The 17,328-nt window shown below is 40.9% G+C and overlaps 1 protein-coding gene across 2 annotated transcripts in view; it reads left to right on the top strand.

Moving 5' to 3' along the window:
- Positions 1 to 17,328, top strand: part of LOC126470613 (diacylglycerol kinase 1-like) — a 366,452-nt gene that overhangs the window by 134,562 nt on the left and 214,562 nt on the right. For both annotated transcript variants that reach the window (XM_050098567.1, XM_050098566.1), the window contains exons 10-11: positions 13,236 to 13,508; positions 16,312 to 16,432. In XM_050098567.1, coding sequence (XP_049954524.1) covers positions 13,236 to 13,508; positions 16,312 to 16,432 — 394 coding nt within the window. The remainder of the gene's footprint in view (positions 1 to 13,235; positions 13,509 to 16,311; positions 16,433 to 17,328) is intronic.

Here is a 17,328-nt window from a genome sequence, read left to right as displayed (position 1 = left end):
AGCCATTGCAGTGTGATATTTGCTATTCTATTCGACTAGGCTCAGTACACGGATTATTCTTGGATATTACTTGGACTTGTATTGCTGGTGCACGTTTCGTCAGAAATAAAGATAAGTTATCACTTCTTTCTCGCTGGCGCAATTCTTGTCATTAATTATTTTTCGGCCAGCAGACATAGCTACATCCTGGTCACTACCCACGTTTTATACAATTTGTGGGGGCTGCCCCAAAAGTACCGCCGAGGACCTTGGGTTTGGGAGCCATCACAAAAGTTCCAGCCCTGCAAGTCCTGCAAACAGCGTGTGTATGCGAAACATTATAATCTGCAACTAACATTCCCTGCAAGGAACGAAAGTAAGATTAGACTATCCCAGCGTTTGCCTCATGTAATTTAGGAAAATCAAACTAAAACTAAATCAAGACTGCCGGGCGGGGATTTTAATTGCCCGCATCTCGTGGTCGTGCGGTAGCGTTCTCGCTTCCCACGCCCGGGTTCCCGGGTTCGATTCCCGGCGGGGTCAGGGATTTTCTCTGCCTCGTGATGGCTGGGTGTTGTGTGATGTTCTTAGGTTAGTTAGGTTTAAGTAGTTCTAAGTTCTAGGGGACTGATGACCATAGATGTTAAGTCCCATAGTGCTCAGAGCCATTTTTGGGGATTTTAACTGACGTCCTTCCGAATGCGAGTTCACTGTGCTAACCAGTGCACTACCTCACTCGGCCCTTACCTTAAAGGTCGCCAGGCGAATTATTCTAAGCAAAGTACGGATTCGTGACAAAAATACACTTCTAAATTGAAAGAAGTCGGAAGAATTTCTCGAAATTGGCGTCTCTTATTCTATAATTACGAATTACAGATATGAAGTTCAAGCAAATATGGTGAACAAAAGAAAACTGTCACTGAAAATATGCGGATTAATTAGTTTGTGTTGTTTATCTTAAGGTATTCAAATACTTTCTGGGGCAGTTTACAAGGGCGAGCTGAAAAGTAATGCCTCCGAATTTTTTATTTAAAACCTCTTAAAACTTTTTAAGTACACTTTACCTTATATGCATATGTGGTATCCGGACATGTCTTAGAGTGTATATACACTGTAAGAGTAAAAAAGGCAATAGGCGGGCCGACAATAAGTTATGCAAATTGGTCACAAACTGATATTCATTCAGAAATCGACGCAAAATGTAAAATTGTATACTTTGGAAAATGATGGATAAATGTGTGATGCTGCAGCGCAAATTCACCTCGCCGCTGGCAAGGATACTAAATATGGGACATGTCGATACCAGAACATAAAGTCTTTGCCAATTTCACTCAGTCGGATAGTAACTATGCTTTGCAGGCAGGCGCATTAACGGCATACGCAGATGTTAGCATTTTAGAGAGGGCGTGTAGTTTGGCTCAAAGAAGCCTGTTGGTGTAATCGGCGAATCGCTCGACATCTGAAAGAGGAGCGATGCCACTACCCAACAATGTTGGCAGGAATGAGTGAACTACAGCCGAACTCAGTATCAAGAAGGAAACGGTCGGCCTAGAGAGACATTAGAACGTGAGGAAGGAGCAATAGTCAGAGGAGCACTAAGAGCCCCGGATTCATCTTTCTCATCAATCCGATGTGCAGCTGGTGCCTCACTGGCGACAGGGACCATTAAAAGGTGGATCGCAGGCTCACAGAAAAGGGACAGAGCTCACGGCGCCCCTCGCACCGACACCTTTGTACACCAACAATCCCGTTTGCAGTGGTCTCACGCACATTCGGCCTGGAATCTTATTGACTGGAGTAGAATTTTCTTCAGTGATGAGTCCCGACGATATTCTACGCCCCATTTGGTTGCCTTTAATGGCAACCCATCCTGGGCTTACATTTCAGCAAGATATTGCCAGCCCGCACACGACAACAGTTTATTCTGCTTGTCTTCATGCCTGTCAATCCCTGCCTTGGCCAGAAAGCTCGCCGGGTCTCTTCCCATTTGAGAACACTTGGAGCATTGTGGGCAGGGCCCTGCAACCATCTTGAGATTCTGCCAATTTAACGCGCCAAATGTATATCATTAGCCTCAGGAGGACATCCAACAACACTAACCATTCAATGGCACGCCGAATAAACATCTACATCTGCATCGATACTCCGCAATCCACATTACGGCACGTGGCGTAGTGTACCCCGTACCATTTCCTGTTCCACCAGCAAACAGAACCAGGGAAAATCGACTGTCCATATGCCTCCGTGGCAGCCCTAATTTCTCGTATCTTATATTCGGGGTTTACCCGTAGTGTATCGTGGAGGCAACAGAATCGTTCTGCAGTCAGCTTCAAATACCGGTTCTCTAAATATTCTCAGTTGTGTTCTTCGAAAAGAATGTCGCCTTCCCTCCAGGGATTCCCATTTGAATTCCCGAAGCATCGGTGTAACACCTGCGTGTTGTTCGAAGTTACAGCTAACAAATCTAACAGCCCGCCTCTGAATTGCTTCGATGTCTTCCTTTAATCCTATCTGGTACAGTTCCCGAATACTCGAGCGGTACTCGAGAATACGTCGTACTAGCGTCCTATATGCGGTCTCCTTTACAGACAGATGAGCACACTTTCCTAAAATTCTCACAACACACCAAAGTCGATCATTCTGCTTTTGTAGTTCATGCTCGTTCCATTTCATATCGCTTTGCCGAGCGGAGTGGCCGCCCAGTTACAGGCGCCATGTCACTGACTGCGCGGCCCCTCCCGCCGGAGGTTCGAGTCCTCCCTTGGGCATGGGTGTGTGTGTTGTTGTTAGCATAGGTTAGTTTAAGTTAGTTTAAGTAGTGTTTAAGTCTAGGGACCGGTGACCTCTGCAGTTTGGTCCCTTAAGAACTCGCACACATTTGAACATTTTTTTCATATCGCTTTGCAACGATACGCCCAGATATTTAAACGACGTGACTGGACATTGTCAAGCAAGACACTATTAATATCATGTCAGAAAAGGCAATCTAAGTTTCGCATGAGCGATGCTTTCTAAAACCATGCAGATTCGAGGACATAAGCTACTAGGTCTCAAGAAAATTTATTACATTCGACCTGGAAATATGTTCAAGGAACTGTAGCAAACCGATATAAGGGAACAACTGCTCGCATGAGGTCCAGAGGTGGACCAACGCGTTATTGTATCGTTCAATTTGTGAAGCTCTTTCTCTTGACAAAATCATAAAATTTTTCTGAAATTGTAATCATTTGTTTGTCTATACATGTACATCACATCTACCGATTTCCGACCCTTATAGATATTCCTTCGTGGTGTATCTTTATTTCAGGCTATATTTGTACGTTTCGGTATTAAACATTCGACAAATCAGAAGGTTCCAACCACACACACAATCAGCGGCGGCGTTTGCGATGGGGATCGGTAAAGCGAAATTGAGGGGCTTCTTTTAATTTCTATTCTAGAGTCATATTTACATTTTTCAAAAAAATTACCCAGCGTTTTACTCGCCATAACTACACTAACTTCTCGCAGTGTTCCGTAATCATCGCACAATTTATCCTCATTTACTGACACTTTCAAAGAAACACTCAGATCCTACTGTTTTTTGAAGTCAATTTCTTTACATTTTACATTGTTAACAAATTGAGGTCAAAAAGTCGCAATCGGCTAAATGAAGCCATGTCAAATTCGAAATACAGATGTACACTAACGAAATTTTGAGATTTAATTGTTGCTAATCCATATATTTTTAAATAAACAGTATTTGAATTTCTTTGATTTGTTATTTCACCTCCAGATTTTTTTAAGACATAGTCGGCAACCCTAGCCGAAGCCGTTGCCACGTGCCTGCAAACGAGTTTGAGCTCATCCCCTTCTCGCTGAAGTCACATGACTGCACCTGTCCCACCAGTTCGAGCCCTGTGGCGCTGACGATATTTCACGCGCCGATCGCAAACATCATCTGTCATTCCCGCTTCAGTTCCAAGTCCCTATCTTCATATGGGCGCTGTAGTTCGCGACCTCGTGGTGGCAACTCGTGTTGCTGCCACAGCATTTCATGTAGACTTTTAGTTCTCTCAAAGAAAGCCACATGCCGTGAACCGTTTTATCGTCGAAGAAATGTCAATATTCATAGATCACTCGAAAGAGCTCGGGGCACTCCCGTTTTTTAAAGGACATTCAAAAAACTAATGCGCCGAACTATAGACCAATATCGCTAACGGTAGTCTGGTGCTACTCCATATTTGGCACATTCATGGGGATCAAGAACCTTCTCGCAGACAGTTGACACGTATTCAGGGAAATACCATTCGAGTGAAACACAGTTTTCAGATACAGGTAAATACCGTATTCTCATATTTATTGAAAGTGTTCGACACTGCATGGCAATGTCGACTTAAGTTGCCTTCACAGTCTCACCGACAACGATCGTCAGATGCCGTCGCCAAAGATCGCCCCGTAACATCAGCTGACAGCTTGATCACAGTGCAACCGATGTCCTTCGTCAGTTTTTGGTGGGGTTGATGAGGTATGGTTTGGTTAGGTTAGGTTAGCATCTATTCTATGTATCAAGTACGTAGGTTAGAATTAAACTCCCAGGGTGGACTGGATACTACGACGCTTCTACGCTTGGACGCGAGTGTTGCCTTGCGGCTTTTGCTATTAAAAAGACGCCGAATGCACGTGAATGAGCTGTATCTATCTCGAATGACCGTGGCAAGTATTCTGCACTCTTTCCTCTGTTACTGGAATAACCAGACATGTTTTACAAACCTATTAGCTGAAGGGAGAAAGGATCTATTATACATACAAACTTAAGATGATTCGTGATGACATTGAAAAACGGTATTGTAAACATTCTGCACAACTTCAAATAAGTTCAGCAAAACAGACATATAAGTCAATTAGCCTTCAATGACAGTCATCCAGCGTACGTTTGAAGGACAAACTACTAGCATAAAAACTCCAGTAACCGGAAATAATAATTCGTAGTGAGCTAATGGCCACGTACCATAACCCAAAAAAGACTCCCTACAGTAACCTTTAACATAAAGTACGCCACATACCACGCTTGTAAAAGCTGTTTTTTAGGGTTGTAATTAGGCCTACAATTTCCGGTGGCACCAGTGACAATTCGTGGATAGCTAAACTGGCCTCCAACCATAATCCAAAAAGGATTGATTTCTCTAGCTTGAAGCATAAGATACACTACCCTTGTCACTTCAAAAAAATTATTTTTTGAGGCTATAATTTAAGTTTAAAATTTCCGATAAAATTTTACCTGTTTGTGGTTTCCAATAAAGCTGCGATATCAATTCATAGATTTCGAACAGTATCCCGAGTATGATATCTTTCATCCTCAGGATTCCACAAAATGCTTTGCCTTGAATTAAACTTATCAGTTTCTCACAGTCCATATTTCGTATGTGAGAACGTCAGCCGATTCTACCGAAGGCAACAGACTGTTATCAGTTTGACCGATTGTCGTCCGAAATCTGCACGTTCTCATTATGACATCTACTGCACTGTGACCGCTCACGGGATGGCATACTGATTTCAAACGCTCGGCCGTCATCGGAATCTACCGATGTCGGTGCCAGTGTGACCGTAGTCTAATAACTACGATACGATAATGTCTCGAATAATTTACGTATATAGTACTTTATACTGGACAACGAACGTAGTTCGGATGTGCTCCAAATAAGCGTAATACTACCAGTACTGTTCTCAGCACGATTTATCCGGTAGGGTCGACAGCACTGTAATAACCTTCCCGCCGATGTTTTTGTCTACAGGAAAATGTCGCCGTTGGACCAACGTAAGGAACTGCAGAAAGATGTGAACAAAATTCCCCTTCGTATAATGAATGACAGTTCTTTTAATGTGGATCACTGTAACAAAATGAAAGGACCTTGTACCATCCCCTCCTTGTTAATCGGTTAATATGATAATAGGACCCAGATCGAGTATGCCTAATGAATTTTATTATGGAAAAAGCTATCATCTTCAAAAAGCTTTGACCGTTTAGTGAAGAGAAGTATACAGCAGGTTATTCTAATGAGCGACCAATTCTACTCCTACACTTTCTACTTATTTGGGCGTGGTTTAATATTTAAACAATGACATCACTCACGTAAAACACGATTACAAAGAGTACACAACAAATCTAGTTGAAAAATGCAGAAATTAATTAATACCAGCCTTTCCAATATCTGATCAATAATGTGGACAGCAATGAATACGTAACCGCGTGGCTGTACGTGTGGCAACAGACATTTCTGACTACACAATACGTTACGAAATAATAACGAACAAAGAAAGCTATGGTAAACACTCAGTTCTGTTAATCTGGAAAATATGGTTATTGACTGTAGGTAGCTCTTTTGTTACGATAATAATGTACCTAACATCAAATCAACGTTTACTAACGTGCATTAGAGTCCTGGACATGGAACTACGTGCTTTGAATAGACTGTAATTACTATGAACATTCATGGAATAAATGAGCAACTATTGGCTTCCAACAGATTAACTACGCCAAAATAGAACTATGTCAGCACACAATGGCATTATTACAACACACACAAATATGAAATATTTAAACTTAATTTTTCTTTTGTTTAACTGTAGATTACTAAAATTACTTTAATTTTAATTATTTTACTTTCCTTCATCTTTAGTCAATGAGCAAGAATGAATGTCTCTAAATATTATTGAACAACACTGATAACTTTTTGAGGCTTCATTATTAATTACTCTCACTATCTTTTTAACAGACAAACAAAACTAGCAATGACAGTCTTTTAATATTTTTCTTTTAGCTATCTGAACATTGACACTCGGGTACTCAATAACTGGAAAGGAATGGGACTCCAAGTAGGTGACAATGTCTGAGGATAAAAGATCAGGTACCTGCAGTTTTTACATACAGCACGTATTATTGAAACAAAATTCACTGAAAATTTCAATGGGTAACTAGTCACTAAGTTTCTAGTGTTAACGAAAGAAAACACTCCTACAGTTCGTTACAGACGTTGAGCATCTACAATGCTCCCATTACTCCTTGTAACATTGCGGCCACGCCTTGATTCGAAGGCAAGATCATGATGCTGTTGGAGCCTCTTACATCTGTCGACACTGGTCATGCTCTTCTATTGGTGCCTCTCTAGTAAAAACTGCTTCTCACAAAGGCCCGAAAGTGCACGCTACTTGCGTGCGTTCACTCTTGCGCCTCCTGCTCACTCTGCTCTGACGTCACACTTGCGTCCAGAAACAGTGTTCCTATCCAGGTCTGTACTCTCTTCCAATTATATTGCTTTTCTTAAATTTCCCTAACGGCATTTTAGATTTCTGAAGGCTTTCGACACCATTCATCACAAGCGTCTTCTAATCAAACTGCGTGCCTATGGAATATCACCTAAGTTGTGCGACTGGATTCATGATTTCCTGTCAGAAAGGTCACAGTTCGCAGTAATAGACGGAAAGTCATCGAGTAAAACAGAAATAATATCCGGCGTTTCTCAAGCTAGTATTATAAGCCCTCTGTTGTTCCTGATTTACATTAACGACATAGGAGACAATCTCAGTAACCATCTTAGATTGTTTACAGATGGTGCTGTCATTTGCCGTCTTGTAAAGTCATCAGATGACCAAAACGAATTGCAAAATGATTTAAATAAGACATCTGTACGGTGCGAAAAGTGGAAATTGACCCTCAATAAAGAAAAGTGTGAAGTTATTCACATGAGTACTAAAAGACATCCGCTAAATTTCGATTACTCGGTAAGTCACACAAATCTGAAGGCTGTAAATTCAACTAAATACTTAGGGATTACAATTATAAATACCTTAAATTGGAACGATCACATAGATAATGTTGTGGGTAGAACCAGCCAAAGACTGCGATTCATTGGCAGAACACTTAGAAGGTGCAACAGGTCTACTAAAGAGACTGCTTACAACACGCTTGTCCGCCCTATCCTGGTGTATTGCTGTGCGGTGTGGGATCCGCATCAGATGGGACTGACGGATGACATCGAAAAAGTACAAAGAAGGGCAGCTAGTTTTATATTATCTCGAAGTAGGGTGGGTAGTGTCACAGACGTGATACATGAATTGGACTGGCAATCATTAAAACAAAGGCGTTTTTCGTTGCGACGGGATCTTCACATGAAATTTCAATCACCAGTTTTCTCCTCCGATTGCGTAAACATTATGTTGGCACCCACCCGCATAGGGAGAAATGATCGTCACGATAAAATAAGAGAAGTCAGGACTCGCACAGAAAAATTTAAGTGTTCGTTTTTCCCGCGCGCCGTTCGAGAGTGGAACGGTAGAGAGACAGCTTAAAGGTGGTTCATTGAACCCTCTGCCAGGCACTTTAGTGTGAATAGAAGAGTAATCACGTAGTTGAGATGTAGATGTAGAACCCAGAATAAATACATCATAATACAAAATAATTTATGCAGGTTACAACACATATCATGACCGCTGTGTATTTTCCTTCTGTTTCTATTTGTTTACTCTCAACTCTAGCAAGTGGAAGAGGTTGCGAGCTCTATCTGGAACAGTGGAAAGCGGAGAGACGCGGGGTTCGTAATGAAAGGTAAAGAGCCGAATGGTATTTCACTGTGGTTTACATACGAGTGGAAGAAATAAATTCAGCTCAGTATAAAACTATTTCATTGTGGTTTATATACGAGTAGGAGAAATAAATTCAGCTCAGTATAAAATTGGAGGAAAAGCAGTTTTCCGTTCTAGGAGGGATTCGACTTTTGTAAGGATGTCACTGACGCCAAGCTAAAACTTAAGTTTCAAAGTGTACGAAAGTATGGAGACGATAATTACGGAAGATAATTAACGAAGCTTCACTTTCAATTCAAATGGACGTGTTGTCCTTAGTAGCTTGTCTCTACCTCTTTGAAAATTTCACAGATATTTTGTATTATCGCTGTATTTACAGTGTGCGCCATAACGCCTGTATGTGGTAGATATAATTGAACAGTAGAGATTTTCATCTAACTTTATTTATTACTACCGACCATCCCCTGCTTCGCCCAGGTGGCTCTAAGTATGTACAGCCGCACAACTAGTCTGGCGTAGTGGAAATAAATTTTAGAGAGCGATTCAGCTGCTCCTACTGCTGCATTGCTACTCGCAATGTCATAGCTGGACTTCATAAAGCACGTGTGACATTTTCATATTCTCTCGCACGCCATAGGCAAACTATTAGTCCTACATAAAAAAATAAGCAGTACGTTTTTGTAGAAAATTTAATGTAGTTAAATTTTGTACTGGGATATGTTTTCGCTGGAGGTCACGGTTTTCGAGTTATTCAGTCAGGATTTCTAATCTGTTATTCATGGCACTCCCTCCTACCACTGTACAAAAATTTCTGACAACGGGAACTATTTCCGATATTCGATCTTTTTTTGTCTTTATTGACTGGGCTATTACGCCATCCAGCATAGTCGGCTACTTCGTTAACGTTAGTAATTTAAACGTGCCGGTGAGGGTAATGAACGAAAACGGCTTTTGTAAACTTTACGCTAGCATTGCGTTTGAACGGCACTTTCTCCGTTATATATATTTAATAACTCGAAAATTACGGCCTCCAGCGAAAACTTATCCCAGAACAAAATTTCACTATGTTAAATTTCCTACAAAAGGGTCTAACTCAGTAATTTTTCTGTAGCACTAATAGTTCGCGCATACCGAGCAAGAGAATATGAAAATCTCGCGCGCGGTTTATGAAGGCCAGCTACAGCAATGCGGACTGCATAGAAAGACAGCAGTAGGGGCACCTGAATTACCCTATATACAGATACCTCATCGTTAGTCAGTCTATGTATTAATGAAAACCCTATCAGAATATATGCAGTATTTCCTGTGATTAGCCTACACATACAGACAGAAAAACGGGGCTGGGAATTTAGTTTATAATATGCAGCAACTGCCAATCTTCTAGCGTTGACATCCCTACTGTTAGTCGATCTTACGAACGGATGCTGAGCCTTCCAAGCAGTCAGGGAGGACTGACGTTCCAGGCGTAGAAAATTACTCTTCTCTCACGGAACATTTTTATAGTGACGCTAGCGACCAAATTAAATTCTGTAAGAGGCATTTCTGGGTGGTGCTGGACGAAGCTAAAGTGAATATCGTCATTTAGGTGTGCAAGTAAAGGGGTGGTACGTCACAGAGTGTTCACGATGCGGAAGGAGCACAGTGCTGGGGGTACTATAAATCGTTCTCCCCGGGGAAATCAGTGGACTGACAGGGACGGCACGTTTTCTTTTTAAGTTTCTCGACGCTGCTCCGTTCCACGCGCCAAAACTTCGCTCAGAAATATATTCACCCGCGGAAAACTGACAATCTTGCCTTTTTGAAAAGAAATAACCATTGTTACGTCCATCAGCGATATGGATTAAACTGTAGAGTAACAAACGGTGACGGATACCCATCTGGAAATAGGTCCCCTACAACAGGACCTACTGATACTAGGGTTGGGATTTTAATACCTAAAAATTACGAAATTATTCCTTTTTTATTTTTTAAAACAATTTCAAATATGGGAGAGAATAGTAAAGTATTTTATTATGTTTCAACATATTTTATGTGAATGTGAACAATATGCAGTACTCATGAATGCAATTTATGATTTTCCTCACTGATTGCTGAAGAATTAAAATGCACATTGAGAATGAACCTCGAGATGTCCATCACAAATGGCTGACGATTACCCCGAAACACTGCCTTATACTGACGAAATGAGCATCTTCCAAATTTATAGCAGGACACGTCGCTCACACTCACATCGATACCTCCTTCTCAAGGGCCTTCTAATACATTTTAAATTTTGCACAAAGTTTGAAGGCCACTTTTGTTTTCAGACATACGTCTGCATTTATTTTGGCATGTTTGTGATGTAAATCCACTAAGATTGGTAAGTTTTCGTTCGAAGTCATGAACATGCTGATCTGTTCCTAGAGCAGGATCCCTTCCTTTTCAAGTATTCAATTGTGCTGTTAGGGAAACACAAGTTAGTAGATATAAACACCAAGTCGCTTTGTAACACTGTCTCTTCAACATTTCCTGAAGGAAGCCAACTGAAGTTGCATCTCTGTCCAGTACAGTAACTACTGAGGCAAAACCATCAAAGATTTCTGCCTAATACAGGACTGCAGCGAGCCAAGTACTTCAGGATTTTTAGTCTTGAATACGGGCATTCTTCTCGGCAACTTAATTAATACTCTTTTCCCATCAGAAATTAGTTTATCCACACTGCTCTAATGTCTTCACATTGTCCGTGTAAACCATGCCTAACCCATGTAACATGGATAATTTTACGATAACCCACAACAAAACTTCCAACTGCGTTTTCCATATATGATACGTCATCTGTTTTTAACAGAAAAACATTTTCAAACTTCTCAACAATTTTCAACAAAATTTGTTTTGCTTCAGTAAATAATTTTGCAACTCTACTGGAGTAATCATTTCTTGGCTAGTTAACAGAAAAACTTCTCGAAGTCTTTCATCATTGTGTAATACCCCAACAATGACATTTCCAACTTTCCTGATAGTAGGATCTTAAGTTTCGTCTAACATAAACCAGATTTTGTGATTTTCACAATCGGAACGAATTTGTTGTTAATTTTTTTTGTAACACCTTGGAAATTACGTTTTCCTAACGTTCTCTTTTCAGGACTGTCAAGATTTGAATATCTGGGGAAAAACTTTCTTAACACTAGTTGACATAAATGGCCTACATAAATCTTCACAATAAACTGAAAATCTATCAGGTCCTAGAAAGAGCCCGGAACTGCATCAGTAATTAGAGTTGTCTTATCCTCAGGCGTGTCTTCCCCTTCCAAGGGGTAGTGTAACTTTAAATCGCTGTTCAGCCGTATTACCTTCCCACATGATTATCAGAACAGGACATGTCCATATGAACTAAAATTATCCTTAAATTCTGCAATATACTGCTGCAAATGATAACTTGTTGCATTTACTTTAAGTGCTGTTGTACTGCCTTGCATTTCACAGCACGAGAAATGAACTAGATGAAAGAAAAATGTTCGGATCTCAGCTGCACACGAGAATTATATTAAATGCAACGAAGACATGTGAAAAGTCATGCTGGACTGGGATTCGAACCCGGATGATTCACTTCTCTAGAACGGTTGCCTTAACCAGCACACCTCCGGTCGGGCACAAATCTCCACATTCCGCACAGTTGAGCTGTATTATCGTCCGTCCATTATCCCCTATTTCCTAGCAGCTGTTCAGATGAGTCCCGCAAGGATTCGGGCGAGTGAGTGCATCTGCACAGAGGACATCATTTTGCTATCAAGGTGCATATATGCACTTATTTTATATGTATCGTGTCCGTTTTTTCAGACATATCCGAGAGGCACTAGAGATAAAGGTTTTCCTGCTCCGAAGAAGTTGAGCATCAGGTTCATGCCTACAAAGTGGATGTTGGTTGGTTGGTTTAAAGATTAAAGGGACCAAACTGCAAAGGTCATCGGTTCCACAAAGTGGAGGTCTGTCAGCAGTTCTGACATTGCTTCTTTCGGGTTTGGCTGCCATTATCCTGGGTCGATCTTAGCTGGCATCAAGCGTCCTGTCACCTGGCTGCAAGTTTGGCGAAGAGCAATGTGAACACTTCTCGTGTGGCAAGATTGGTACCATACAGGGGGAGCAATTCCGCTGCTGAGTAACACAAGGCTAAAGCGGACGTTCGAAGCACATCTGAGCTTGCTCCCCAACTTATGCCGTAGAATTTACTTAAGATATTGTGTCATGCTGCGACCTTGATTCTGACATTGTCGCATTTCTCCGGGAATTTCAGACTGCTATCAAGAAACCCCGAGGAATTTAGGGACCTATTTAGGGATAGAGGTGTGACTGAGACGGGTTCTCAGCCATGGGACTTTTAACTTGTAGTTGGGATCTTTGTCGCGGAGATGTACAATACTGACTGCTGGTTTCCAAGGATTTGGTTCAGGCTCTAGCCTTTATAATACTTTCTCAGATCGAAAAATTTTAAAGTGGATATTTTTAAAGACATAAACACCTACAGTAAAGTGTTTTTTGAGGTGAGGGGGGATTGAAGGTCATGAACCCCACGACACTTCCTCCCCTCTTCGATCAAAACTGCTCATATCAGGCCACAAATAAATTTTAAATAGGCCATCCTGATGTCTTTTGTCAGCTTTATTGTACTAGGGCTACGGGTGATCCGTGCGCTGTGATTGGAAACGCTCTTGTTACAGGTCCAGTCGGTGTCAGCCGAACCAGTACCACACCCAGCAACAATAATGACTGCGACGACCACCATGACCACCACGACCACCATGACCACCACGACCACCACCACCGCAATGGGCCACTACCAACACGCAGAAGGAGCGTACCCCCCAATGTCCTTCCAGATAATGCCGCCAACGAACACGTGTCCGTTGGTGGTCTTTGTAAATCCCAAATCTGGAGGACGACAAGGCGAACGAATGCTCCATAAATTTCAGTACCTGCTTAACCCCCGCCAGGTAAGTGCCTACTGCAATACAGCTTTCAATTGAAAATGATACAAATAAGATCTTTGGAAAAGTCATTAATTGTTTTTTTGCAAATGGGATTGGTCTAATCTTTGAAAAACCACAGTACATCCAAATTTCTGCTGCAAAAAGTACAGTCCCTTCAATAAATATAGCAGCACATCAACAGAAGTCAGTAGACAGGGTAGAGCATACTAAGTTTTTGGGTGTACACATAGATGAGAATCTTAGTTAGAAAATTCATATTTTGGATCTTCTAAAGTGACTAGGTTGAGCAACTTTTGCAATCAGAATAATTGCCCATTTTTAAGGTATAGAAATTAGTAAGCTAACATACTTTGCATACTTTCACTCTCTGATGTCATGCGGAATAATATTTTGGAATAACTCAACAAGTAGACAAAAATTATTCACTGCTCAAAAGAAAGTGATTAGAATAATGTGTGGGGTTCATAGTCGCACATCTTGTAGGCATCTTTTTAAAAGATTGGGGATTCTTACAACAGCCTCACGGTAAATTTACTCGCTAATGAAATTTGTTCTCAACAACATGGACCAGTTTAAAAACAACAGTGACATTCATGATTATAATATCAGAAAAAAGAAAGACTTACACTATCCCTTACTCAACCTATCTTTGGCACAGAAAGGGGTAAAATATGCTGCTATAAAAATTTTCGACAAATTACCAGATTAAATAAAATGTCTGACAGACAGCAGTAATAGCTTCAAAAATAAATTGAAATCATATCTCCTTGACAACTCCTTCTACACCATAGATGAATTCTTGAATGGGTATAGATAAATCTATAAATATAGTATATGTATTTTGTGCCATTTAAGGATATGGGGTAAATAACAGAAATATTAATCCTTAACTCTGTATTGTAATATATATATATATATAATCTTGTTTCATATGTGCATTTCTTGTGCACTTTACACGTTCCACACCATAACGGCTACCGTACCGTGCGATTGATCAATGGAACCCGCAACCAACTAACTAACTAACTAACATTTTTCCTGAGACATGTTAAATGACTGAAACATAACGCAGAAGGAAGCCCCACATAAAAGCAAGTATTTGATAAAAGGAAATCAAAGTACTATGCCCGGTTGCATTGAATCTTTATGTCGACTGGAAGATTCTGACTGGAGAACTGAATAAAACTTAAATACAGTGGAGAGATAACAGGGATGATTCTCAACCATATAAAAGTAAGAGTACATAAATAGATACCAATTTAATTAAGAAAGAGACTAGATTAAAGGCAGACTGAAATGTTCCGTTGTCCGACTGCGACTAGATCCCATGACCTTTCTGTTTCGAGACATGCGCTTTGTCACTAGACCACTGAGCCCGACAATATACTTTTGTACTGTTGCAAGAGGGCTCTTGTGTTGTGTTTTCTCAATATGTCGTTTAATATACAGGCCTAGGTACCGCGAACAGAATGGTTGAGCCATTGTAAGAACATCATAGACTTTATTTGACAATTCGAGCAACTGCACTAAGCGCAGACACCTTTGACTGCGCTCAAGAATTCTATTGACTCCAGAAAAAAATGCTGTCGTGAACTTGTTATTAGCTAATCATTGTTTTCTTAGATTCACTGTTTGCGGAGATAAGCATGTAACTTCTGAGTTACATTCTCCTTGTCTTAATGTACGTACATAGGAGTGTTCATTCAACTAAGGGGCTTCAAAAGTAAGTTACACATTATAATATCAAATCAAGTAACTGTTATTGGAAGATGTACTACACTTCAAACGGACGTAGATACGTGGCACTATTTTTCATCATAGTCACGAAGTCTTTGTAAACAACGGTGGGGACTTTCTGCCAATCGTTCAGTTTCTCGACGGTGGAAATCCGCCCCTTGGTCACGAAGCCATTCGAAAAACGCTGTGTCAACATCTTCATCGGTGACAGATCTGGAACTTGTGCGAACCACTTCCTCGGCTGCCTGCAATGGGCCGTTTGTAATCTATGTCGATGGCCTTCCTTCCTGATCAGCATCATCTACATCTACATGGATACTCTGCAAATCACATTTATGTGCATGGCAGACAGTTCATCGAACCACCTTCACAATTCTCTATTATTCCAATCTCGTATAGCGAGCGGAAAAAGAGAACATCTATAGCTTTCCGTACGATCTCTGACTTCCCTTATTTTATCGTGGTGATCGTTTCTCCCGATGTAGGTCGGTGTCAACAAAATATTTTCGCATTCGGAGGAGAAAGTTGGTGATTGGAATTTCGTGAGAAGATTCCGTCGCAACGAAAAACGCCTTTCTTTTAATTATGTCCAGCCCAAATCCTGTATCATTTCAGTGATACTCTCTCCCATATTTCGCGATAATACAAAACGTGCTGCCCTTCTTTGAACTTTTTCATCCACCTTTCTGTCGCCACGGCCAAATTGTTGGCACCATTTCACTACAGCTGGGCGCTGCATTACATTTGCTCCATATACTGCCAGAATTTCACGGTGAATCTGTGTGTAATTTAGACGTTTTGCCCACAAGAATCGTACAGTCCCGCGTGCTTCGACTATGGAGTACATTTCCAGTTGCCACGCCATTTTATTCCCACAGTGTGAGGCACTTGTCATACGTACCACAGCAGAGCTGTGTCAGCAGGAAACGTAGAACTCTCTTCTGACAATGCACCACCGTTGTTGTTCAATAATCTTAGCGTGAGACGACATGTATAACTTACTTTTGAAACCCCCTTGTATGTCAGAGAATTTGTTTACCTTAACTTTACACTCTTTCTATCCCGACAGGTGTACAATCTTGCAAAAGGTGGTCCCATGGTGGGCTTGACCCTTTTCAAAGACTTATGCAACGTCAGGGTCATCTGCTGTGGAGGCGACGGAACTGTGGGATGGGTTCTCGAATCCATGGGTAAGTTTCTGCACACACAGCAATTTTTGTTCTGTTACTTCGATTAATAATTAAATATGTGTGATCAAAAATACTAAGTGAAAATACCGTTTAATTCCTACCCCATTAAAAACAGCAACCAGCCACTGCTGATGTTGCTACTTATTAACAAGTAATAGCACCGTTACCGGTTTCGAAATGACAGGTTCATCGTCTGACGGCTGTGAACGTGTATCATTTCATTTGGCTTATGCTGAATACGAGATGTTGATTGTTTTGGTTGAGCAGAAAGTTTCTTAAACATACCTATGAACTGAAACAACGTACCCATGTCACATGTACCTCACAAAACATACCGGTGCAGCATTATGTTCGCATGATGATAACGACTTACAGCATAAATCAGTTTACATTCTGCTACATCCATGCTCAGTATCCATTTTGCAGCAAACTGCATCCGCTTTTTTGTGGCTGTTTGTAACGGTATTTCCGTTTTCTTCATTTTATCGAAACCACTCGTTTAAAAAGTCGGAGCAGGTAAAGAGAACGACTCAAAACACTAACTCATGGCTGTCTGCGTTTACGAAAAGAATGAACGGTACGAAATATTGGTTGCCTGTGGATGAAACCCAAGTCCACCGTATTCCTATGAAAAATCCAGCCAGAGTCAAACTCCAAACATAGTCCCGTCTAGCAGCGTAACTCGTCAACAGGAAGATAGCTGGCAAGAGCAGTGACACAACTCAGAAATGCAGTACTTGAATAAAATCGACTTAAAAAATTTAATAGTACTTATATCGAAGTAATATAAGCTTCCTTTAAATTCCAAGTCATTTCAGCAATAAATTCCATTACAAATGGTTCAAATGGCTCTGAGCACTATGGGACTTAACAGCTGTGGTCATCAGTCCCTTAGA

The sequence above is a fragment of the Schistocerca serialis genome, chromosome 3, assembly GCF_023864345.2.
Source record: "Schistocerca serialis cubense isolate TAMUIC-IGC-003099 chromosome 3, iqSchSeri2.2, whole genome shotgun sequence".
In the NCBI taxonomy this organism is placed as follows: domain Eukaryota; kingdom Metazoa; phylum Arthropoda; class Insecta; order Orthoptera; family Acrididae; genus Schistocerca; species Schistocerca serialis.
This window is presented reverse-complemented; position numbering and strand designations above follow the sequence as displayed.